This window comes from Dromiciops gliroides, chromosome 3, assembly GCF_019393635.1.
Source record: "Dromiciops gliroides isolate mDroGli1 chromosome 3, mDroGli1.pri, whole genome shotgun sequence".
Taxonomy (NCBI): domain Eukaryota; kingdom Metazoa; phylum Chordata; class Mammalia; order Microbiotheria; family Microbiotheriidae; genus Dromiciops; species Dromiciops gliroides.
This window is the reverse complement of record NC_057863.1, coordinates 535,563,352-535,590,045: the sequence shown is the minus strand read 5'-3', so window position 1 is coordinate 535,590,045 and position 26,694 is coordinate 535,563,352. Positions and strand designations below refer to the sequence as shown.

At 38.4% G+C, this 26,694-nt stretch overlaps 1 protein-coding gene across 22 annotated transcripts in view; it reads right to left on the bottom strand.

The window, feature by feature from the left end:
• Positions 1 to 25,871, bottom strand: part of NCAM1 (neural cell adhesion molecule 1) — a 451,266-nt gene extending 425,395 nt beyond the window's left edge. For 3 of the 22 annotated variants that reach the window (XM_043996261.1, XM_043996264.1, XM_043996266.1), the window contains exon 1: positions 25,409 to 25,854. In XM_043996261.1, the coding sequence (XP_043852196.1) occupies positions 25,409 to 25,460 (52 nt within the window). In that variant the 5' untranslated portion in view covers positions 25,461 to 25,854. Of the gene's footprint in view, positions 1 to 25,408 lie in introns of all 22 variants that reach the window. The other 19 variants (XM_043996249.1, XM_043996251.1, XM_043996252.1 and 16 more) reach the window with 14 other exon arrangements.
• Between the last annotated feature and the right edge of the window lie 823 nt (positions 25,872 to 26,694).

Below are 26,694 nucleotides of genomic sequence, written 5' to 3'. Positions count from 1 at the left end.
ACCAAAATTGTCTGCATTTCTGTAATGATCTATTTTCATTATCAGTGGTAATGGAATCACCAAATTTGGAACATAACATCTTGGTCCCAGGTGTGCTATAAGGGTTAGTAATAGGAAATTGCATTTGAGAAGATAAAGTTGAGAAAAGTGGCCATCCCAGCTCAGCCCAAATATGGATAAAAGGAAGTAGACACTGGAGGCAGTACAATTTTGAAAGTACTGCAGAATCATTTTTCAAGATTTCTTAAGATAGCAAAAGAATGGAAAAACCTAAAGGATGATATTAATACCCCAAAAAGGGTAATCTAGAGGACAATAAGTATCAACTCATATATGTACTTTCTCACCTTCATAAAATCTTTATGAGAATGAACTATATATGTATTGGGTATATTTTTATGAAAATAAGAAAAAAAGAAATACAGGTCTTTGTTAGTCTACCTCATACCATATATGCATGTTCAATTGATGGGCAGGTACAAACAATATAGGAATCCACTATATTGTGATTTGTTACCACAAAAGTACTTGACTCATATAAAAACATAGGAGTTTCTTATACATATGTTATGATCATTTACAGTTCTTTAAATGAAACCACAGAGTTAAATCTGTTCAAAGACCACTTGGATTATTAACCATCAAGATACTTATAAAACAGGTGATCTACTCTTGACAAGCCTATCACTACCATACTGGAGGAGGAGGTATAAAGGTCCAAAGAGAATAAGAATCCCAATAGATGGTCAAGTCTTCTGATGAACCTGTTTTCTTATAATAGTGTTTATTATGTATTATATCAATCCTGAAAACATGGACAGAGCCACCAACATGAGATCCATTATTATTCATGTAATAGTCCTTACATGATAAACCAAGTAGATGAAAAAATGTTTATTGTCCAGACTAGAATATGCAATTGGATAGCCAGTTAATGAGTTTGGGTGTGTGTGTGTGTGTGTGTGTGTGTGTGTGTGTGTGTGTGTGTGTGTGTGTGTGTGTGTGTGCGTGTGTGTGTGTATGAGAGGTTCAGTGGGATAAAAAGCTGACCTTAAAGTGAGAAAGACCTGGGTCCAAGCCCTGCCTCTGATACATAACACTATGTGACCCTAGTCAAGTTGCTTAATGTCTTAGGGTTCCAGACAATTCTCTAAGTTACAAAGAAGATGCCAATCTGCATAGGAAGTTACTCTTTGAGAGTTATTTATATTGATGAAATTACAGGCCTGGTTGTACAGTGGTTTGCCATTCCTTCTCTAGCTCATTTTACAGATGAGGAAACTGAAGTGACTTGCCCAGAATCATACAGCTAATAAGCATCTGAGGCCAGATTTGAACTTAAGAAGATGAATCTTCCTGACTCCAGGCCTGGTGCTCTATCCACGGTACCACCTATACGTAATATAATATACATATACACAAGCATACATAAACACATGTACAACATATACATATATGTAATATGTGTGTATGTACATATGTGTGAATTAGTTTGTCAGTAATTATAAAGGGTCTCAGTATATGTGTATGTTTACCCCTCAGAATACCCTTATACTATACTGACAAACTAATTCATTTTATAAATATGTAGCATGTGAGATGTGTATCTGACAGGCACTAACATGGCAAATGAATTGGATACAGAACTGAAAGGTGAGAGGAATAACTGTTTAGCCCCTATCATCTTGGACACTATACATAGTGTTTTCAAATTTCTCCTAAATTAGTAAGAAGTTCAAACACCCATTTTTTTCTCCCAGTTGGATGCTTTGTTGTTGCAAAACTTAGAGCAACACAATCTTTGCCATGACCTCGGGAAGAATATAGAGATCTATGGTAGAAATAAGTAAGCTATGACCTATTTTCAGCAGTGACCTACAAACAAGAAGCACCCCCAAGGGATATATCATCTGTGAAATGTATACTCAAAAGAAGGAGAAGATCCATTGACTGCTCACCTATACCCCATAAAATATAAAATAAGCAAACAGAAGATGCCTTCTCCAGTAGGTTTGGTGGCTCCTCCATGAAAGAATTAAAGGACTAGAATTGTTTAAAATGAGAAGGCATAGATGGGTTGTAATCTGCAACTAGTGGAGAGAAAAACCCATTGATGAGATCACAGACCCACTCAAGTACCAAAGAACAAAAAAAGATATAACCAACAACTCAAAACAACTTCAAATAAATGTGGAAGTGAAGGAAAGCTGTAGGAGACAAGGAACACTGAGCCAGGTGGACAGATGCAGAGAGGGCAATCTAGGTGGGAAAAAGTAGATGAAATAGTCAAAAGCAAGTGAGAATTCTGGCCTGACAACTTTATGAAATGTATTCACTAGCAGTGGTAATAAAATGAACTTTAAGTAGATTTCATCTTAAGCAAGTATTTTAAATTAGAGGAATGAAAAAAATGTATGTCTACAATATACAGTTACTTTGCACTGCCTGGTTAAAAGAAATCCATACGTATTACCCTTGCTTTACTTGTTGACGTTTGGTTATTTTACTGATGCATCATTCCCTAATTAAAAAAAATTCTTTTTTCTCCTAAGATATCTAATACTATACCATTTACTAGAATTGAATCCTAAGTCCTATTTTGCATTATACAAAAACCAGGATTTGGATATAAAATTACAAATTATCTACTAGGATGAAGATTACATCATATAAGGATGAGTCACTCCCCTCAACTAGAGACCCAACTTTCAGGCTCCTTACCAGTAAGGATTGCACCACATGAAATGCTTGGGCCCAAAGGAACTCTTCTTCCACAAAACACTGCACTAATTCTCCAGCATTCAGCTTTTCCACTTGAATGGAATAAAACCTCTTTTCAGAACAACAATTACAATTCCCCCCATTTTTTTTCTCAGGCACACTATTGGACTTCATAGTGCATGCACAATGCAAATAAGGCAAGCTTCTTTTCATAGAGTGATTAATATGCAAAGACAGGCTGCTTTTTTGGGTAGGATGTGAAGAACCACCAACAAGCTTTTCTAACCCAGAGGTTTCTTCAATTATTTTGACTGTTTATTTTTAAACATAAGATTAGACAATAACACTAACCACTTTGGCTCTAATTTGCCAATATTTTGTAAACAATGCAAATTTAGATTTTTTAAAAAAAACCTTTTGTATCATTTTAAAGTCTACAGCCAGTTACAGGAATTTTTAAAAACCTGGAATTTTCATTATTAGGCTAGTCTTTGGGAAACTGCTTTTATGTAATTACATAATATCTCTACAATTATTAAAATTATATGTGTAGATACAAAAATAATTAAATATCTGGTTCATGATTAGAAAAATCACAAGTTTAAAATGACCCAAATTAACTATACATATATGCATATGTATATATTTTTTAAATTTAAAGTTAGCCTGGTTGAGAGGTAAACCCAGAAGAAAGGGAAAATATATAAAATACTGCCATATGAAATTTATGTAAGCATATTTCACTTCATGGAAATACTTTACTGAAACAGTTTTAAATCAGAATATATACATATATAATACATATTGGGAGAATATATATAGGCTGAGGCTTCCGCTAAAATATCTCAAAGGTGTAATTCTTTTTGAAAAAGTAGTTAGCATTTTTACACTTAGGTTTATGGAAGTTTTGCCTGTAGCATTATTTATTAATTTCCCTTAATCTATAAAGTCACACTGGGATCATCTAACAACATGAACTTTCCTCATGAAGTTCTAGTAAACAAAGATATCACTTAAAATTGGGTAGATTAAAAAGTAGCATCTGAAGATACTTTTTTTTACATTTTAAGTAGATTTTGAAAATGAAAAAATGTGTAGTTTAAAAAACACAAAATACCTTCTGAAAAGATCATTTAATTTAATTTATATTAAGCATCATAAAACATAACAAGACTATGGATTATGCCAATATATGGGAAGGTTGTTATGAAATAATATTCTGTTGAAAATGAAATACAAAATGGTAACAAAGCAGAAGTGGGGAATGATATGAATTCCAGGTTGGCTAGAACTAGAGAACATAAAATAAGAATGTATGATTGAGTTGGAGGTTGTTGATATCATCCTATTAAGCACCTGGAATGCCATTATTAGGTTTATTTGTAAATCACTAAGCACAGTCCACTGGAAAGAGTGTTGTATTTAGAATAATCAGGCTTGCAATCAAAGACTGTCTCTGTTCCTTGTTAGCAGTAGACCTTGGTCAAGTCATTTATCCTATTTGAGCCCCTGTTTCCTTAATGAAAAAATGGGTTAGGTTAATAAATAAGTAATAAAGAAGAAATAAAGAAGGGACTTTGTGATGTTTGAGTAGTCAACAAACATTTTGTTAAACACGTGCTGTATGCTAAGAACTGGGCTAGCACTGAAGACCTAATGTGATTAGAAGATTACATTCATGGGGGCAGCTAGGTGGCACAGTGGATAAAGCACTGGTCTTGGATTCAGGAGAACCCGAGTTCAAATCCGACCTCAGACACTTGACACAAGCTGTGTGATCCTGGGCAAGTCACTTAACTCTCATTGCCTGCCCCCCCAAACAAAAGGTACGTTCAACATGTTTTAAAAGCTGAAGTGGAAAAAGAGAGGGTCTAGAAGCAGGAAAATCCAAGAGTCAACTAGGATACCACAGATGATATTTTTTCTTTGCAAAGTGGCTAATATGGAAATATCTTTTGCATGACTTCACATATATAATCAATATAAAATTGTTTGTCTTCTCAAAAGGGGGGGGAGGGGTAGGAGGGACTTGAAATTTTCGAACTTGAAAAATTTTTAAACGTTAAATTTACATATAATTAGGAAATAGTTAACAAAAACAATTAAAAATATGTTAAAATAAAAAACATAGCACAGATAAGAGGTAATGGGATGGGTTCCTGTATGAGGATAGTTGCATTTGGAATAACAGAAAAGAGGAGTATGAGAGATATTACAGAAGTAGAATTGATAGGAATTTGCACCTGTCTAGATGCAGGCAAGTGGGAGTTGGGACCTGCTAGTATAGATTAGTGTCATCAACAGTAGGGGAAGGGAAAGTGTTTTGGGGATGGGGCAGTGACTGTAAAGGCAATGAGTTCAGTTTCATAAATATTGATTTTGAACTATTGGCAAGATTTTTTACATGAAAATATCCAGGAAGCCGTTGGAAATAAAGGACTGAAGCTCTATTAAGATTTCAAGGTTAGATAAACAGATTTGGGTAAATCTGCACAGAAATATGATTAAAGTGTTTGAAATCTTGAAATTGGATAGTTAGAACTATAGATCTTTGAAAAGACGTGAAATTTACATCATAGTATGTATATATATGATTGTATGTTGTGTTTTAAATACATATATACATACACACATATAAAGGTCTGCAAAGCAAAGTGGCAAAGGAGAGATAGACAGACAGACAGATAGATAGATAGATGGATGATAGATAAGCCGATCTCCTTCCCCATTTATATATGTATCTATAATTTGTTTATATTTTTCTTCTTTATACACACACATTTGTGCGTGTATACATCCCGTGGCTATACTTGGTAACATTCAAATATTCAACCTGTCTAATGGTATTGACCATCTAAGTAATTCCCTCTTCTCTATCCTCCTTATTGGGTTAGGCCCTAAAACCCAGAGGTTTATAACTGGCCAGGACTACACCTATCAGCATATTTTGCAACCATGGCATAAACTAAGTCAACAAATGAGTGAAACACAGTGTTTGAATTATTGATGGTATTGTGCCACAGACTCAATAAAACTAGAAATCCAGTGGCCTAATGAAGCTGTTATGCCAGTAGTCAATTCACCACCCCTGAGGCAACCTGCCTTTCAGCCCAAACAAGCCAAATCTGCATGGATTTCCGGAAGTCTGCTACACATGAATTTTCAACTGAGAATCATCTGAGAGAGACAGAACATCAGTCTGGAGGTAAAATCACCCACATTAAAAGACCATAAGAATGATAGCTCTCAAACACCACATGGATGATATTGTTGGTACTGTTAGCTTTCTAACAAGTAATGAAAAGGAGAAGAAAGAGAAGAGAAGGGAAGGGAATAAGCATTTCTATAGCACCTACTATTTGCCAGCACTTACTAAGCCCTGTTACATATATTATCTCATCTGATCAATGAGATATAGACACATATCATTCAAGTCCCTAATAAATTCTTTGAGACACAAAAGTGAATCTCTTACTTTTGATATCAGAAACCTAAATAAAAGTTATCAAATTGAGATAATCACCAAGCAAGAGAATTAGGAAGGGAAGAGATAGCCCCTTGAATAAAGGAAGAGGAAACAGAAAAGGGGACCAAAAAGACCACAGAGAGGGTAGAAGAAAGAACTGAAAAATATTGTCCCAGAAACTAAGGAAAAGGGTGTATCAACAAGGAAGGAGGAGTCAAACACTGCAGAAAGATCAAAGAGAATCAGGACTAAGAAAAGGTCACTGGATCAGTCATAATGAAGTCATTAGTTACCTTAGAGAGAAGAATTTAGTAGAGTAAGAGAAACTGAAGCCAGTTTTACAAAAGGTTGAGAAATGGGTGAAGAGGAAAGGAGGTGGAGGAAGTATGGATTATTTCTTTCTAGAAACTTGGTAGTAAAGAGAAAGTGAAAGATAACAATGATTTAAAAGGGGCAGGACAGTCATTCATGGAAGGGTTATTTTAACCTAGGGAAACTTAAGCATGTTTGAAGGTTGAAAGCAAGAAACCAGTCAGTGGTTAAGGAGAAACCTGATGGTTCATCAAGGAGGGTGGGACTGACTGATGGAACATGGCTCAGGATTCAATCAATCAACAAGTATTTATTAAGTGCTTATTATATGCCCCTGTGAAGACAAATAATGAAGAAATCACTATTAGTAATGAGCTTACATTAAAATAGAGGAGACAACAAGGATGTATAAAAATATATGTGATGTAAATAAAAAGGTAATAAATACAAAGACATACAAGTAGTCAATATAAGACAGTGTGAGGAGAACACAAGCAGTTGAAGAAATTAGGAAAAGCTTCATGTAGAAGAAGGCTCTTGTGTTGCCTCTTAAAAGAAAAGAGGGGCGTCTATAATGAGGCAGAGTTAAGAAGAGTACGTTTTAGGGATAAGGGACAGGCAATACAAAGGAATGAAAGCAGGAAATGAAAGGTCTCATATTAGGAACAGAGAGCTCATTTTATCTCGATCACAGAGTGTGGGAAAGAGGACCCAGTGATATTGGAAAGATAGGCGAGGGCCAAGGGTGAGTTGGGCTTAGAAGCTAACTAGGCTTTACTAGCTGTGTGACCCTGGCAAGTCACTTAACCCTAATTGCCTCAAAAAATAGATGATGAGCGCTTACTAGGCTCCATTTTTCCACTAAGAAGTTCAAAATTCTTTACTGAGACCATCAAGATCATCTACAATATGGTCCTCATCTAACATTTTCAACCTTATCTCAAACTATATCCATATGCTGCAGTCAAAACGGACTCTCTGTGGAACAGCCTAAGCTTCACTGCCCCTTTGCTCACCCTCCTCCTTATATCTGGGGTGCTTACTCAAAACATAGGACCATAAATCAATCAACAACCTTCACTTGATCACATCATCCCTTTATAGCTACTGTTCTATACTCTTCCCTTTTCCGCAGCTAAACTGCTATAGAAAGCCATCTATATTTGGTGCCTGCTCTGCCTTTCCCCTCACTTTCCTCTAAACCCTTTAACAATTTGACTTCTGACCTCATCATTCAACTGAAACTGCTCTCTCCAAAGATACTAAATGATTTTTAAAATTTCCAAATCTAATGGAGTTTTTCCAAGCCTCAACCTTCTTGGCCTTTCTGCAATATTTGACACTGTGGTCACCTACTTTGAATACATCCTTCTCTCTAGTTCTTCTATTGGTCTAACAACTCCTTCAACAGCTCTTGTTTTATTTATTTTTTAATCCATATCATGCCCATTAACCAAGGGTATTTCCCAAAGCTCTGTCCTGGGCCCTCCTTTTTCCAATATGCTATCTCGCTTGGTGCTCTCATCAGCTCCCAAGAGTTTAATTATCGTCTCTATGCAGATGACTCCCACATCTGCATATCTAGCCCCAGCCCCTTTATTTAACTACAATCCCACATCACCAACTGCCTTTTGGGGGTCCCAAGCTCACTATGTCCAAAATAGGGCCCTCCCATCTTCTGAACTTAGCTAAAACCTCCAAGGACATTACCATTTTCCCAGTCCCCAAAAGTAACAATCTCAATGCCATCCTTGACTCCCTTGTCTCTATCACCCCATATAACCAAGCAGTTGCTAAATGTTATTGTTTCTCCGTTTACAAAATATCTTACTGATCCCTTTTCCACCATTTACATAGCCACCATCCTAGTAGAGGCCCTCATCACCTCTTGCTTGAACTATTATAAAGTCCTTCTAACTGGCCTCCCTGTCTCAAGTCTCTCCCCACTCCAATCCATTCTCAACTCAGCTGCCAAAGTAAATTTTCTAAAGCATAGATCTAACCATATCTCCCCCTCCTGCCCCCATTCAATATATTCCAGTGAATCCCTATTACTTCTAGAATCAAATATAAGGTCCTTCATCTTTTAAGCCTCTTTATAACCTGACCTGCTAGACCTGGGTTCAAATCCAGCCTCAGACACTAACTAGCTATGTGACCCTTTGCAGTCATATTAATCTCTGCTTCTGTTTCCTCACTTGTAAAAATGGGGATAATTACAGCACCTACTTCTTAAAGTTTTTGTGAAGATAATAATAAGATAATTAATAAATGAGATAATAAAAAGCACTTTGCACATTATGTGACACATATCAAGCACTATATAAATGTTAGCTATATTATTATTATATTTGTAAAGTGCTTAGAACAGTGCCTGCCATATAATAGCTTAATAAATGCTTATGTCCTTCCTTTTTCCTTCCTTCCTTCCTCCTTCCCTCCCTCCCTCCCTTCCTTTCCTTCCTTCCTTTCCTCTTTCCTTTGAAATTACCTTCTAACTATCTGTATAATATTGTAGATACCTAGTTATTTACATGTCTCCCCCACTGGAATGTGAGATCCCTGAGGCCAAGAGCTGTTTTTGCCTTTCTTTGTATTCCCAGAAATTAGGATGGTGCTATCACCATTATTAATAAATGTTTGTTTTGACTGACTGAATAAGCATTTATTAAGCATCTACTATATGCCAAGGACTATGCTTAAGAGTTGGGGATACAAAGGCAAATACAGAGAGAAATAAGATAGACACTATTGATTTATACAAAATAGATTTAAGGAAGCTTTATAGGAGGAGGTTGTGTGTGTGTGTGTGTGTGTGTGTGTGTGTGTGTAGGGTCGGGGAACAGGAAAGGCCTCATGAAGAAGTTGGTGCTTGGGCTGAGCTTTAAAGGAAAGTAGGATCTAAAAAGCAGAGGTGAGGAGGGTGTGGGTTCTGGGCATCTGGGATGGCTTGTGAGAAGGCTCGGGGATGGAAGATCCCATGTGAACCTGCAAGAAGTTTATGGAATCATAAATTTTGATCTAGAAGGGGCCTTGGACACCATGTGATCAAATCCCTTCATTTTATATGAAAGGAAATTGAGGCCCATTCAACACAGGTGCTAAGAGCAGAGCTGAGATTTAAACCCAAACCCTCTTACTCTACACTTTGCCCCCTTTCCACTGTACAGGCTCCTCCATGGGCTTATATTGACCCTCACCTACCGATTTCATACCTATCATTATAAAACTCAGACTCAAATACCATTATCTTCATGAAGTCTTCCTGAAATTCCCCCATCTAATAATGAATTTTCCTAGAAGCTCTTAGACCTCATATATATAGCCCTCTGTAGCTTGGCTATGCGCTCATGTATTATCATTATTATAATAGTTAATTCTATGTGTCTCCATATCCTCAAGTAGATTCATTGGGATGGAAACCATCCTTTCTAAACATTAAATCTCCCCTAGTGGACAGGCCAGTAGTAACTAGTAAAAGTTTGCCAAATGAACTTAATTCATAGTAAAAAAAAAAAATACTACGCAAACATCCATGAATGTTTACCTCCCAAAAGACTTCACAAATAATCTGCTTCATATAACTATGGTAAGCAAACAATCATATAGTTACTTGGTTTTCAAATATAACTAAAGCTAAAATATAAATAAATAATTGTTCATATAAAATATAAGCAAATTGTTATTTATATATAATATAAATGTTTCTGTAAAATATAAATATAAAAATTAAATAAAAACTTCTTTGAAATATTTATCTTCTAAAAATAAAGCCAATGCCTATCTCTGAGTTATAAATAATATATTAAAATTTAAAAACAAAGGATAATTTTATGGAAAAAAGATGATTTAAATAAATCTTCAACCTAGTTGCTTAACTAGGGCCAGAATAAAAGCTCTTATTTATATTAGAATGTATAGATTCACAGAGCATTTGGAAATCATCTAATGCCCAGAGGAGAATGCAAAAGTTCAACCAGATCTCCAGACCTTTATCCCAGTTCAAATAAAGTTGATTTAAATCAAAAGTACCATAAGTCAACTTAACATAGTATAATAAAGAAGAACACTTGGGCAATCCACAGCCTCCCTGAGCTTCAGTTTCCCCATTTGCAAAATGTGGATCATAATACTTTATGCAATTCATATGGATTGTTGTGAGAATCTAATGAGAAAATATATGACAAGCACATTGGAAGGTGTTATGTCAATGCAAGCTTACTAGGGTCAGCTAAAATTAACTGACTCATTTCGGTCTCATATCCCATCATCTTGCTACATGTTGTCCTTTTAAAGCTTCATTTAGACAGCTCAGTTTTCTTTGGTGAACATTTTAAACTTCTGATGAGCAATGCCAAGTAGAGCAAAAAAATATATCTGGGTAAGGAATAATGCCCAGTTATCTCTGACATTTTTCAAGGTTGACTTAGGCGTCATACAACATAAATAAAAACTACAATGTAACCAAACATGTTGAATAACTCTTTAGTATTTGTATTCTTTGGGCCACTGGATACAAAAAATAATAATAATAATAATGAGGAATTTCAAAACACGAGTGAAAAATTAGTTGTTCAGTTCTCTCGTGATGATAGGATGTGCTTCTTACTGTCCAGTATGTCCCCATATTACAAACAGAGTAGAGAGAAATAAACAGGCCTGTTAGGGGCAGAGCAAGTTTTAACTTGGGACCTACCTATGTTCTCTCTGAGAGGCATGTGCTTTGGTGGAATGGCCAGGTGCTCATGACAATGATACTTTAAACTTGTGTACTTTATAGTTTAAAAAACATATTCACATAAATCATTTCATGTGAACTTCACAATTATAGACTTTGTGAGATCTACAGAACAGATACTATCCCTATTTTGCAGATGATGGAGGTAAGGCTCAGACTCATTTAAGCATCACATAACCAGTAACTAGTGTATCTAGGATGTCTGGCTATTGGTCTGGTACAATTTCTGCTGTAGCATGATTAAAGATGGGCTCTTTTATAAGCAGATTGCTGAATATGCTTGTATGATCATGTGGTAGGGAAAAAAAGAGGGAGGCCGAGTTTAGTCCAGTTATGGTGTTGGGAATCATCAGCTTCAGTTTTGCATTTCTTTGCTTGAGCAAATAGGTAAATGTTGCAGTTCCCACATTTATTAAGAGACAGACTCCCTAAACACTTTGTAGAATGGTTTGAAAACTAGAAGTAAAGGGGCAGCTAGGTGGCGCAGTGGATAGAGCACCGACCCTGGAGTCAGGAGTACCTGAGTTCAAATCTGGCCTCAGACACTTAACACTTACTAGCTGTGTGACCCTGGGCAAGTCACTTAACCCCAATTTCCTCACTAAAACAAAACAAAAAAAAAGCAAAAAAAAAAACCACTAGAAGTAAAAACTAGTAGAAATCTTTTTAACTGCAGGTTAAGAAATCTAATCCAAATTGGAAATGATAGTTCATTTATTCTCAAAATATATCCCCCCCTCTCTCTATCTCTATCTCTTTGTCTTCCTAGTAATGTCTTTCACAGTCTTACTCTCCCAGTCTCTTTCTCTTTATTCACATACCAGATGCTATTCCTAATACCTCCAAACCTATAAAGACCCCTCTCCCACCCCACCCCCTTTTCAAACACACAGACCTGCCAACAGCTATACAATCCCTGCTCTCTCCTTGACACTATCTTCCTCCCTCCTCTAGTTGCTAGAGCTACCACCCTTACTTGGTTGAGAGAAGGGGTCAGTGGGATACTGGCACTCACTTGCTGCCTGCCTGTGCCAAGCTTCAGGATCTGACTGGAATAAGTCAGGAGCAGCTTCAAGCCCTGGGGGGAGTTAACCTATGAGAGGCAGCATGATCTAGTGAAAATAGAGCACCAGACTTAAGAGTCAGAAAGACCTTGTTTTCAGACACTAGCTGTATGATCCTGGCAAAGTCTCTATATCTCAGTCCTCTGATCTGTAAAACTAAGGTTTTGGACCCCTTGGCCTAGACAGTCTATGCTAGCTCTAAATCTATTCTATGATTGTCTTAGCCCTGGAATTCCTGCACCTGCTTAAAGTCTATACTTTCCATTCAACCACAGCTTCCTTCTTGCTATCCTCTCTGTCACGGATTTTGTACTTGCCTCCCACAACCTCTCTACCCCATTCCCTTCTAACCCCCTTCCTCCAGCTCTTGCCCATCCATCAGATCTACACTGACAAAGATGATATACAATATGGATGTCAATTAATTCTCCATTGGCTCTATGCATCAGTACTGTGACTCCCCGGTACAAAACATCCTGCTTGAGCCACCACTTTCCTATATGTATGTGATGTCACTCTTATTATAATACAAGCCTGTTGAAGGCAGGGACTGTTGTATTTGCATATTCTATCCCCAGCACTTAACCCAGTTTTGGACACATAGTAAGCACGTAATAAATGCAAATTCATTCATAAATAAATGGGAGGTGAATCCTGAGCAAGAGCTTTAATAAATTCATTCATTTAACCAATTAATGGGTGCCTACTTAGGTTGTTGGGGAAAAGGGAATATAAAACAAATATTTTTTTTATTTTAAAATTTTTTTTAAAAAGAAGAAAACAAATATAAGAAATGGCCCTTAACTTCCATAAACTTAACTTCTATTTCAGACTTAAACAGAAACAGTCCAAGACAACATATGATTAAGTGCCCAAATAAGTGACATGTGCTATAGAAATTTTAGAAAAGGAAGCCATTCTTAGGTATTGAAGTGGTTGTGGAAGGACTAATGTAGTTTGATTTGGGCCTTATATGATGAGTAGAACTTAGAGGAAAAGCAGAAGGAGAAGACTAACTCTGAAGAGCAGTTAGAGGACTGGATTGTCTCAAATGGAGGGATAATTCATACTAAGGAATAAAAGGGAAATTGGATTAATAAGGGTGGAGTTAATTCCAGGGTTAGGAGATAGGGACTTTATAAGAAATGGGGAAATAGTGGTAGTTTTTCAGCCATCAATTTTAAGAATATTAAGAATATGGATTGACCTAGTAATAGTATATTGATCTCCTAAGGAATTTTGGTTTTATGCAAAAGTCACTATGGCCATCTGATCAGGAAATTGACTCTCAAAATGAGAATACGGGAAAAGGATTTTTCCCTCTGCATTTGAGATTATGTAGATGTGGGGAGATTAGAAGTAAGGTCACTGGTAATTTGGCTGACTGGGAAACTAATTGCAGTAAAGCAATGAGGATGAAGTCAGAAAACAGGTGGAACTTGCTTTACAAAATAGGTATGTTTCAGAAGACTTAGAGAATGGTAGTATTTTAGATTTGGAAGGGAACTTGGAAATAACATACTTTATAGAATTATAGTAGAGCCAAGATTGGAATCCAGGTTTCCTAATTTTGAATCCAGTGTTTTTCCCCCTATATTACTCACATTCAAAATAGGTGTATCCCACCATAAGGAATTGCTAATGAAGTCATAGGTACAGAAAAGACAGATTAAGGGATAATTATTTCTATTATACAAAAATAATCTTTTTTTCAGGGCAATGAGGGATAAATTACTTGCCCAGGGTCACACAACTAGTAAGTGTCAAATGTCTGAGGGTGGATTTGAACTCAGGTCCTCCTGAATCCAAGGCCAGTGCTTTATCCACTGTGCCACCTAGCTGGCCCCCCCCCCAATCTGCTTTTTAAAGGATATCTATTAAATGAACCAGTTTCCCTTATGGACTTGACTACAAGGATAGAAGTCAGAGCACCACAGAGGAAATTGAAATTAACTAAAAAGCTTAAGAGTCATAGTCAACTAGCAAACAGTCAGGAATTTTCAAAGGAGGCACATATGGAGAAATACTTGTTTTTATAAATTTGATTTTCACACCTCAGAAAGGATTCGTTTGCATAAAGCAAGGACAGATATAATCTTCCCACATGTACACCTCAGCTTAGCGTCTACATAAAATTTTAGTAAATCACAATATAGTTTAAATATACTAGTAGAATTTATTTTTTAAAAGCTGAAATTTCTTTTGTAACGTGCATAATCGGGGGTAGCTAGGTGGCACAGTGGATAAAGCACTGGACCTGGATTCAGGAGGACCTGAGTTCAAATCCGACCTCAGACACTTGACACTTACTAGCTGTGTGACCTTGGGCGAGTCACTTAACCCTCATTGCCCCGAAAAAAAAAATATATATATACCCGTACATACATACATACGTGTGTGTGTGTGTGTGTGTGTGTGTATGGGCTGGATCTGTAGGACTGGGTGGATGTGAGGAATAAAAGGGAGAGAAACTGAAAATTTTACAATGCTGAAGAAATGAAAATTTGAAAGAGGCATTATTTGATAGGGAAAATGAGAATAGTAATTAATGTTAACCAACAACTACAATCATAATACTAAAAATTAGTTTCCTAAGGTCACATAGCTGGTAAATAATAGTTAGGATTCAAACACAGGACTTCAGGCAATCAGGTCAAAAGCTTTAATTGACTCCCAACTGCTTCTAGGATAAGGCACAAACTCTTCTAACTGACATTCGTAGATTTCTACTGGCTCCAATCCAGCCTCACTTTGTATTGTTCCATCTCATTCATTCACTTTTTTTTCAGACTAAAGCTATTCCCTGAGCTAGGCACTCTACCTGCCACCTCTCAGCCTTCACACACAGGCTTCCCCTTCCACTGAAAATCCTTCCATCTCCTTTTTGCCTCTTAGAGTCCATATCTTCCTTCATGGTTGAACCGAGGGTCCATTTCCTCCAGAAAACCTTCTATTATCCTCTTAAGTGTTAGTACTCTTCTTCCCAAATACCTTGTATTTGTAAGTCTGTGTATATATTGCTTCCATCACCCTAAGATATAAACTCTTTGAAGGGAAGCAATGTCTAACCTTTATCTTGTTACCTACAGTTCCTGACTTATAATAGGCTTTTAGTTTATGTTTCTTGAATTGAATTGTCCTGCTCCCTCTCACTAGCCACACAATTCCTGCCCCTTTTCCGACACTATTTTCATTTACCCCCTTCCATCTATCACCCTTATCCAACTGAGAGGAGGGTTAAGGTTGATGCAGTCATTTACCTGTTACCTATAATGCCCAGCCCATGGATCTTTTGTAGTAAATCAGGAGCAGATACATACCCCGAAGAACTTAACCTTCTCAGCTTTGTAGTTTATCCTAGTCCTTGGGTCCCTGCACTAGCTTGATTGGTGAATGTCACATGGCCCACCATATCTAGTTAGCTACAGCCACACTTTACATCATCCCTCAGACAATCTTGCCATCAACCCACCCCCATTCACATTGCAACCCTAATAAAATCAAGATTGGCACTGCAGTATAGTTGATAAGTCTTGAAACACACATATAGGCACTCACTTAAAACCATGCATGGTAGGCAAAAAGGACTAAAGGAATTCAAAAGGAGAAGTCACTGTGAAACAGAGGGCTTTGAACTGGGAGGTAAGATTTGATCTGGGATTCAAAGAAGAGTAGGCTTTATATAAATACTAAGGATGGGAGAGATATTGGCAGGAAGGGGAAATTTACATGGTTTTTATAGAAATGAAATAGATTTTCTTCTTAAGGTCTTTTGAGGGTTCAATCCAGCCAGTGAGAGGGATGAAGGGAAGAATAATAACTAACATTTATGTTGCATTTTGTTTAATATGCAGTTATCTTATTTGAATCTCACAATAACCCCATGAAGTAGATACCATAGTTTTTGTTATCCCCATTTTAAATAGTGAAACTGAGACTCAAAATAGTTAAGAAAATGCCTATGGTCATATGTCATATTATTATAGAAAGAAATCTTCTGGATTCCAAGTCCAGCACCCTATCCATTACATGAGCCCATCTCTCCAATGGAGCCAACAGAACTTGATAGTACCAAAGCCAAGGTTACCAAAGAATATCAAGGAAATCAGTACTATTTCACATGGATTAAAATAGTTGAAAGTTCAAGGAACATGTAAAAGCTATTGGTTTTGATCCAGAGGAAAGCACTGTTGAAGTTGGAGAGAGTCATGTCAAGAGTTCCCATAATTAAAACCAAGTGAGAGAATATAAATGAGAGATTAGAAAGTAAGGAAGTGAAGCCAATATTTGTAAACTACTCATTCAGATATTTGGACAAAAATGGAAACTAAAACATATAAACGAACAATTTTTAAATGGCAGGGGGAGGGCAAAGGGAAAGATCGTGAGGACTGAGAACAAATAACTGTGTTATTGGTTTGAAAATGGTAAATTATGTGTCATTCTTTAATTAAGAAAACAGTATCCATTTTCATTACTGAGGTTCACAGTAGAGGGATATATTATTACTTCTAGATTCTTACTACTGATTAGGTCAAGACCTTAGAGTTTCCATTTAGTTTTTAAACTATGATATCTATGACCAGCATAACTACTGCATTGCACAAAGCTGAAAACACCACTACTGATTGTCGAGATTACCAAATAATAATATAGACAAAGTAAAGTAGATAGTTGAGGTTATTTAGATAAATCATGCTTTAAAATCTTGGAAAGTTTCTATTTTTAAAAATCCTGACTTATGTAATTTTTACTTTTGCTTTGAATTTACCTAGTTTGGTGGAATTAATAATAATTTATTCAACTACTCGATTTGCTGGAACAGAAATAGCCAAAGTAATGTTTCTTCCATAATACTAATATAGGACGTTTTTATTGACATAGAAGTTAAGCACTGGTCAAATCCAGCTATATAAAATCCAAAAATAATGCAAAAAATGCTAAAATAGATATAAGGGAGCCTATACATTTTATTATTAAAGATAATAATTTAATATCACAATAATACAGTTTTATGGTTTACTAAGCACTTTATACACAACAATGCTGTGCAGTAGATTTCACTTATATAAGAACATATAGATTCAATATCATTTTTACTTATACAAGACTAACAAGTTCAGTCTTTTGATTTCCCAGGTCATGACTACTTTAAACCTGCAAATGAGAAAAGGAGAATGGCTACAAACATTACTGAATCAAAAATGAAATGATAGGCTTATCCAACCCAACATCATTACATAATAAAGTTGTTAATATACTATAAGTTGCAGAGCATGATATGATATATATGTATATGTGTGTGTATATATATCTGTGTGTATATATAATGTTCCAAAGCTAGTACTGAACTGCACTGATGTAGTTTCTTCACAAAATACATCAATAACCAGACCTAAAACCTAAAGACTGTGGCCAGCTTCTGGACTTCCTTTTAGGTAGTCTAAAGCTCTAGAATAACTTGGTTTACTCCTTGTTCCAAGTTTATGTCTTTGTTCTTCCCCTGAATTCTTAAATATCACAGAGATATAGTTTAAAAACCCAGTCCTAATGCCTTTATCAGTAGCAACAAATTAGTGACAAAAAGGTATCAAATTAATTGCTCACTTGATTACTTCTAAAACATTTATGAAAAGAGAACAGAAACATCTTCCCATTCTCCTTCACTGCTTTGCTCCCATTTGGCCTATTTCAAGTAGATCTTAAATGGTGGATATGTCATCTCTGCTTACAGCTTTTAGCTTCATCTAGAGTCCAAAAATGAGGTTCTGCCTTCCTTACAAAAAGGAAAAATGGTCTCTACCCTCTCTCATTTACATTAGAGTTCTTAATTCAGAGTAGTAAGTCTTTCACAAACAGTGTGACTAAGGAAAAACTTTCAATGGATTCTATCCCTATAATGAAGTATATCTGTTGAATCCTAGAACCTTGGTAGTGAGCGATTTTTCTCTGCATAAGGAAAGGTCTTTACTAGCAGGGGCTGCCTAATAGTTTGCTAGGTAGAAGCTATATTTTTTTTTCACTTCTTCTTTCTCCATCTGACCAGGGTCAAGGTCTCTGTTCCAATCTATCTGATTTACGGTTAGAAAGTTCTTGTAATTCCTATTGAATTTCCTTGTCTAATTGGAATTCATATACCCTAAACTTATTTCAAGGAGGGCTCTGCCAAATAAGCCCCATGGTTTATGTAGGTCTCAGGTCCCAAAATTTTTCTCAACTCCAAAATTCCTTAGTTTCTCATTCAAATTTTAGGGAGAGAGGAAGAAAAGGGACAAATCACCTAGGAAAATCTCAGTTAAAATATACTTTAATCTTTCATTTCATCTTCCTGTCTTATTTATGTGTGTGTGGCCTCTATAATAAACTTCTAAAACTTTTGACTGCCCTACAATAATGTCTTTTTTTGTTTGTTTGTTTGTTTTTGGTGAGGCAATTGGGGTTAAGTGACTCGCCCAGGGTCACACAGCTAGTAAGTGTTAAGTGTCAGAGGCCGGTTTGAACTCAGGTACTCCTGACTCCAGGGCCAGTGCTCTATCTACTGTGCCACCTAGCTGTCCCAATAATGTCTTTTTTAAAGTGATGCTTTCAACTAAAATATGAAAGAGTATTTTGAGTATGTGTAATAGCAGAGGGCTAATTCAGAAATCAGAAAGATCTGAATTCAAATCCAACCTCTGACACAGTAGTTATTTGAGCATAGCCAAGTCATTTAATAACTCACTAAGACTACATGTTATGGATAAATTGCAAATCCACATGAGTGCACTGAGTTTTTTTTACACATGGAGCCTCCTATACTTTTCATAGGTTCAGATACCACCCCTGCTTTTTAATTACTGATCTCTATATACTCTTTTTTAAAAAAAAATACTGAACTCTTTGCCATTGGTCAATGTTATTTTAAAAATCTAACCCAATGCATATAGTAAGTGCTAGATAAATGTTTATTGAATTGAACTGGATCTAATTAATTTTATAACTTTGCCTATACCCTGAATTATAAAGGAAATACTCAGTAAATGGTTCTATTGAACTATTTGGGAGGATATCTGTTGAAAGACAATTCTAGTATCATTTTCAATGGACTCCAAATGTCCTACCTAAGTGGTGTGTTCCCCTGTAGTTGAGATCTTCAAAGGAAAACTGACCAATTGTTACAGATGTTATAGACTCTTGAAGGAATTCTTGGTCAGATATGGTTTCGACTAGATTTTTTTCTGAGCTCATTTGCAACTCTTTAATTCTGTGACCTTTCTTATTTTCTCTTTATCTCTCCTAGCACTCAACAAAAAGATAGACTCTTTAATAAATGTTTCTTGAATGGATTGACAAAAATGAATTTTGACAAAATAGTCAAAGGAGGGTGGGGCTTTCAGGTAAAAGAGTGAAAAAGAGAAAACAAAACCAGATACTGCAAAGAACAAACAACCATAGTTACAAACACAGTCATTAAGCATGAACAATGTGAAACACTAATAGTTATTTCAATTACACCAAAATATAAGGAGAGCATTCACCTTCAGCAAGGAATAATCTAGTACAAGAGAACAACATTCACATGGGTTGCCACATTTAAGTAATGTACACAGAAAAATAATATGTAACATTTTTCCATTTTGAAATCTATTTTCAAAAATAGGTAATTGCTTTCTAGAGTAATGTATAGACAATCTAACACACCAGATGAGGAAATCATTCATCTGTTCATTTTAAGAACCTAATCTGAACTAATCAATTGTTATTATAGCTGGGGAAAAAAAAACCCACACTGTATCAACTTGGCTTGAAAAACATTTGATTCAGTGGCTGCATGTAGACATAGACTAAGACAGTTTATAAGTATAATGTATTGAAACTGCCTGAAAGCCCGCCATTTGGCACTCAGAGTAACATCAAAAGGCGATGTTCTTAATGAGCATCTGCAGCTGAGAGGCAGCATTTCAACATCATGAACTGAAAGGGCATAATGGCACTACTGCCAAACCCAAATAATTTACATCCCTTTACATCAGCAATGGTTTTAAGGTTTGGCACTGAGAGTTCCTAAACAAAAGGGGCTACAGCTAACACAAATCTGACCTTCAGAAGGGTTTCTGTGATTTTTGCCGTCCAACAGCGGCCAATGTGTCTAAACTGAATTTCTTTAATCACAGCTTCATTACTTGGTCCTTTTAATATCCAGAAGTCCACACCACACATTATTCTTCAGGGAGGTATATGGCAAACTATAATCCCCTTTCTACATCTCATTTTCTTACAAGGCTGCTCTCAGACTAGTTGAATATTTTAAAAGAGCTATCAAACTGTCTCATATTGAAATTCACTTAGAAATTCCTGCCTTTTAAGAAAAGCAATCTTAGTCTTTCTTATTCAAAATTCAGATCGCCATCATAACCCACAAAGGAGACAACTGATAGAGCTTTTCAGTTTTGCTTAACTTGGAAACACTTTATTAGCAATAATAAAAGTGTTTCAACAATCTGTTCCAAGGAATAGTGTAGATAGGTGCTTCTTTACAAAGTAGCAGGCATTTCTTAAGTCTATAAATTGGTTAGATCACTCAACTGAAAAACTGTCAGCTATAAAATTTGCACTAAAACATTTTTTCTTGAAAACATATAACAGTTGTATACTCAATGACTGAAAGGTACAGGAAAGCCTTTTAAAAAATGCATTTGTCTCTTGCTAGCTTTTCCCTCTAGACTGATGATAGCAGGTGCAATACTTCCTCCCTCCTTCTTTTCAGTTGACTCTGCTTTTCTACAACTCACCACAAAGTTCAGACCTACTTTTAACAATAAGAAATTCTAAAAATTAATCTTTTATTTTACAGTAAGGTACAAAAGTCTATCCAAAAATGTGCCTATAGATACATATATATATATGTGTGTATGTTTATATATTATCACATATATGTGAGCAGTGATACTTTAATACTCAACACAAATATTAGAAGTGCATTAAGTTAATATTAGATTAAATGTTTCTTTCCTTTTCAAAAAAAAAAACAGCTATATCAGGAATCCCAAAGGTCAAATGTCAAGTAATGTAAAGTCTCCAAGATGTTCACTATAATTTAGTGAGGTTTCCAGTAAGAAAAGCAGAGACACCATCTGTCCTGTCCATGCTAGTCTGAGTTACAAAAATGTTATTTCAATTTGAAGGGGAAAATCATACATTAACTTAGAGACAAAACTAAACCAACTTCACAATATCTAATTCATTTGATCCTTGGTACTTCTAAGTTCTCATATGATTTATGTTACATGTTATACACACAAACTGTACCTTTCCAAGTTCAATAAACATTCTGGTGTGTCAATAATACCTAGGAAAAAAACTTGCCACCAATCTTTGCCAGTCAATGTAGAACCTTAGCCTGTTGCCAGCAAACATTAGGATGAACCTCTGTGATTGGAAATTTGAGTTATTAGTCTGAGTTCTTAACATGCTGTTCTTTTTCTTCCTATACAATGATTGTATGACAATCTTAGAAGATTCCTGGGCAAAAAAAAAAAAAAAAACCCACCAAAAAAAACCCTGTAAAAAGACAATGAGTTCCATCAACATTCAATATTGCAAAAAAAGTTAAAATAATTTGGATGTGAAGTTTAAAATATTAAGGAAGCTTTAGGCTGGTACAAATATATGCAAATTTTCAGAGCTTGCTATATAATCAGATATGGTCAGGTAGTTTCTGGATTATATTTTTCCTTTCCACATTTTGATATATTTCATTTTGTTATATTTGGAATATAGCACCTTATTATGGTTTCCATTTTGAAAATGCCATTAGTAATTTGAATATTAATGTCATTATAATGACTTCTTTTCTTTCAAGTATGGGGCTGTATAGGGCTTACAGCACCCTTATCTGTAATTTTCTCAAAACCAGAGGCCAACAATTTTTTTTATAAAGGCTTTATCTCCAATTGTATAATTAAAGCCAACGAGAAAAATGATTCACAACAAAAATTTGCTGAAATGACTGTTTTGTTGTATACACTTTATAAATTAAGTATACCTAGATGTATAACCATTTGTAAAACATCGTATGGGTACTGACTGCTTTCACTGTTATCTTCCTACAACAAAACCTCCTGTCTTTTCCAGATTCACATTAAAATGAAGAGCAAGTACTCACTAGCAAAGTATTGCATAATTACAGGTGAACATATGATCCATTATTGTACATCACTTAAGCAAAGGCATTTTTCAATTATAAAATTCGGAATCTCAGCTCGAACAGAATCCAAATTCCGAAGGAAACTGATAAATCTTTCACTTTTATCTTAAACCTAAATGCAGACTGCGTCATGGCTGGCTTTGTGTATCCGATAAAAGTCAATGACTAAATTTTCATGTACATATGGAATATATTTTCCAAAACCTAGGAATTACGTGTAGCACAGCATGTACACCAATGACAGAAAAATCAAGTGACTCTTTGATTCTGTCTTGTCAATTCCTTCAAAATCCCCTCGGTCTTTTTTAAGTCTTGTGCATTCCTTCTTAGAACTTGATCAGTGAAACCTGGGGTTAAACTTCTTCCTTTTGTTAAGCAACCTGCTAGGTAGGCACTTGCATGCACGACCCTCTCCACTCCACCTGCAAGCTACAGCTGCTCTCCGGAAAGGGGAGCAACACTTCTCTGACCCCGGATAGCTGCAAGCACGGGGGAGAGAGGAGAGGACTGCAAGCACACGGGAGGTGCCTCCACCAGGGTCAGTAAAGGTCATGCCCCGGGGGCCCCAGGGCAGCTCACCCCTTACCAAGCTCCTGCAAGGCCGGCGCTACACCTATCCCAACGCGGCTTGGCCGAACTATGCCCGGGGGAAACGTCCCGGCTCTCGTTACATGGCCCGGCCAAGCCCCGGGCCAAGTCCCGGCGACCCCGTTTACCCCACGCTCGAGGTGATACAGATGGGAGGATGAGACCCGCAACGCTTCCCATGCAGGATCACTTCGCGGTGGGGTCTGGGTGGGAAGGTTGCCCCGTGTCGTGACATGCCCACCGCGTCCGCGGGTGACCCCGAGCTGTGGTGACCCCCCCCCCCCAGCCCCCCAGCCCCAAACGCTCAAGCCTCTAGCCCCTCGCGGCGGCAGCGGCGGCGGCCCGCGGTCCGAGCGCGGCGGTGCGCACGCGCGGCTCGGCGGGTTAGGAGGGCGGGGACTCGGAGCCAGCTCCCCTCAGCCCCAGCCTCGTCCTCGTCCCGGTCCCGGGACCGGCCGGGGATGGAGGGGGGTGAGGGGTGCGCCCCGTCCAAAGTGGAGCGCCAGCCGGGGAACGGAGAGACTCGGGCGGGGGATTCTCGGGATGACGACCTAGTCTCCATTTTATTTTCTCATAAGTTGACAGAGTGGGGAAGGAAAGGGGTGGGGGTCCGCCTGCAGGGCGGGGTTTCTTCTCCAGACCGTTAGGCTGGAAGACCGGGCGACAACCGTGGCAGCTCCCCACCGCCGCCGCCGCCACCCGCGCCGCAATAAAAATCCTCTCGCGGCTTCCCGCCCAGCCAGCTTCTTTCTGATTGGTCGCCAGGGGAGAGTGGCCCGGGGGGTTGGGGGGGGTTCGTGGGGGAGATTGTGGGGAAGGCGTTCCTTGGCTCGCGCTCACTCTGGGGAAGGGGCTCGTGTTGGATCTTCCCCCAGACCGGGCTCCTCCCTTTGCACTCGGGCTGCATTTCCACCCCGGCTCTGATAACCCCCGAAAGCAGGTCTAGTAGCAGCAACTAAGCAGACAGGAGCGCCCCTGCTTTTTGCCCTGGCCTCCTTCGGCTTCCCTACCCCACCCACCCCCAGAAACTTGCAGTAGCCTTTTCTGCATGAAGCCCCACGTTCTTCGCGACCACCCCTCCACCCCGATCTTCTGTCAACAAACGCTCGGGGAGGGGGGAGCACTGAGTGGGTGGGGGGAACCCGAAGCTTCCTCCAAGGAGACTGGGCTGGAAATAAACCAAAATGAACCTCCCACCTCCACTCTGCCAAGACTCACTCGGCGGCACGTTAACACACTACATGTAGCATCACTTCGGTCTTCTTGCTCCTCTCTATTGTTTCCACTTTGTAATGATGGGGAACCTCGCCCAAAGCAAAGAAGATAGGGGGCGAGGTGTTCCAAGCGAGTACCTGCAATTATTTTCTCTTGCACCAAACAACATTAACATCAACGTGCGGAGAAGGGGGAAAAACAGACCTGGCAGCCCCCAGCTCACGCCCTCTTCGCCCTCCGCCCCTCTCTGCACTTCCTCCTGTCAAATCACAGCGCCTATATCATTCCATCTCTTTTGGTTTTCAGGGCACCGCGAGCAGGATTTCCAACTAACCAGCAATTTGGCAAATGAAAAACTCACGTCATACCGATGGGGGGGGGAATACAACATCCACACAACCCTGCTTTTCTTCTCGTTTAGCTCCAATTTTACAAACCGTTATTCTGACCATTGGGGGAAGGGAGGAACGAGAAAGCAAGGGGGTTCACTTTATTAGATATGAAGAAAATCGTAGGGGGGGGGGAAGTGGTGGAGAAAAGGTCCCCGAGGCCTCATTGTTCGCTCTTCAAGAAGCTGGTGCTGATGGTTTAGATCCGTCTGAGCATCTGGGAAAGGCTGTGCTTTCCCCGGTTCATGTATGTTCGGCACCACCCCAAACCCAGCGTTCCCCTCTCGTCAGTTCTCACAAGCCCCCTCCACCGAACCCGCTGCCTTCGCGGAGAAGGGAGGAAAGAGAGAGAAAGGGGGAGGGGGTGTAAATGCACAAGTGTAGCCCTCAGCCCATCACCACCAGCAGCCGAGTAAGGCTTCCCAGGAACCGTCAGCCCTGCTCCGACTGCAGCCGAGTACAACAAAGTGAAGACTGCAAAGGGAGGGGAAGCCCGGCATTCACTACGTGGGGAGACAGCTCATCAATGGAAAACCCATCTGTATCCCAGAAGGGTGGGAAGGGAGGACGACAAGGCTCTTTTTGTATTTGTTGAGGGACAAGGGGGGGGATTTTATTTAATTTCAAGCTTTAGCATTCAACGTAAAGCCGCCTAAAATAATAGTTTTCGCGGGAGGGGGGAATGGGGGAAAGGAAGCAACTAGCAAATCAGATTAAAAAAAGATGTACCTGCAGTTCCCAGGAAAAACAAAGTCCAGATGAGATCCTTAGTTTGCAGCATTGTAATCTGCTGGTTGGGAAGGATGTTCTCGCAAAGGTAATTTTTTGTGTTCCCCCCTTGCAATGAGTCTGGACGGCGACAGAGCAGAAGTCCTACAGGCAGACAATTGCCAGTCTTGGTATTATTATTTTTGCAGAATTGTTTCCTGCCAGCCGCTGCCGAGCTGCGTTCACGCGCTGATCAGAGAATGAGTGACAGTCCTAGCCGTAGCACACTCGGAACTCAGGGATCCTTGCGCTTCCCCGGTTTTGCTTTGATGGAAATGGGGATGGGAAAGAGGGGCGGGGGGCGGTGGGTGAGAACCTCACTGTGTCCTTCCACCACACCAGCTACAAATAGTGCCGAACATCAAGGAGGTAAGAGAGACAGGAGAGGCAGATGCAGCCGACTGCAAAACACGGCCTGGATTTTCCAGAAGAGTTGGAATCTTTCACACGCTGTCTCCAATGTAGTGCTGGGATTTCTTTTTTCACACTTCTCCCCCGCCTTCCTCCACTACGTCTCCGCTCCCTATCCCTCTTTACCCGTGGGTTTGGTTACTTTAATAAACTAAGGCCGATGTGACAGTGTAAGAAAAGCACCACAGAGGACTAATAATACCTCTCATTTGTATAGAGATTCGGTTTCAAAGCGCTTTCCACATGCATTAGGTCATTTGATCTTCACAATACAAGGGGCGCCCAGAAGCAGAACTCACTCCCCCAAAAAAGCCCCCAAAAGTACAGGAATGAGGATTCCTATGTTTTGTTGTTGTTTAGTTTTGTCTTTTCATGAATGTGAAGTTGGTTCTCCCACAGAGAAGCAATACTATAGCAAGCAAACAGATCCCAGGGGATGGAGGTGGGAAGCAATTTAAGTAGATGAAAAAGCAGATGTTTAGCAAGACTTTCGGGGAATCACTGGAAGAAAAGAGGGGTGTTTTCTTGCCTGTAAATGCTTAAGACTGTGGTCTCTATTTATTAAGAAGCCAAGCATTGTGTTTCAAAGGAAGCATCCTGTTTTACAGCAGGTTCAATATGGTGACCAAGAAAATCAAATATGTTTTCAGATTAGACTCTCAATTAAAATTTTTGAGAAAAATAGCTGGGAAAATATATGAAATTCCAGTCACTGAGACGTTAGCTTACCTCTTCTAGCTGCCTTGGAAAGGAGGTTGTGGGGAGAATAATTATTTCTGGGAGTTGGGGCATAAATAAGCTTTGCCCCCACAGGATTTTACAACACAAATATTTGG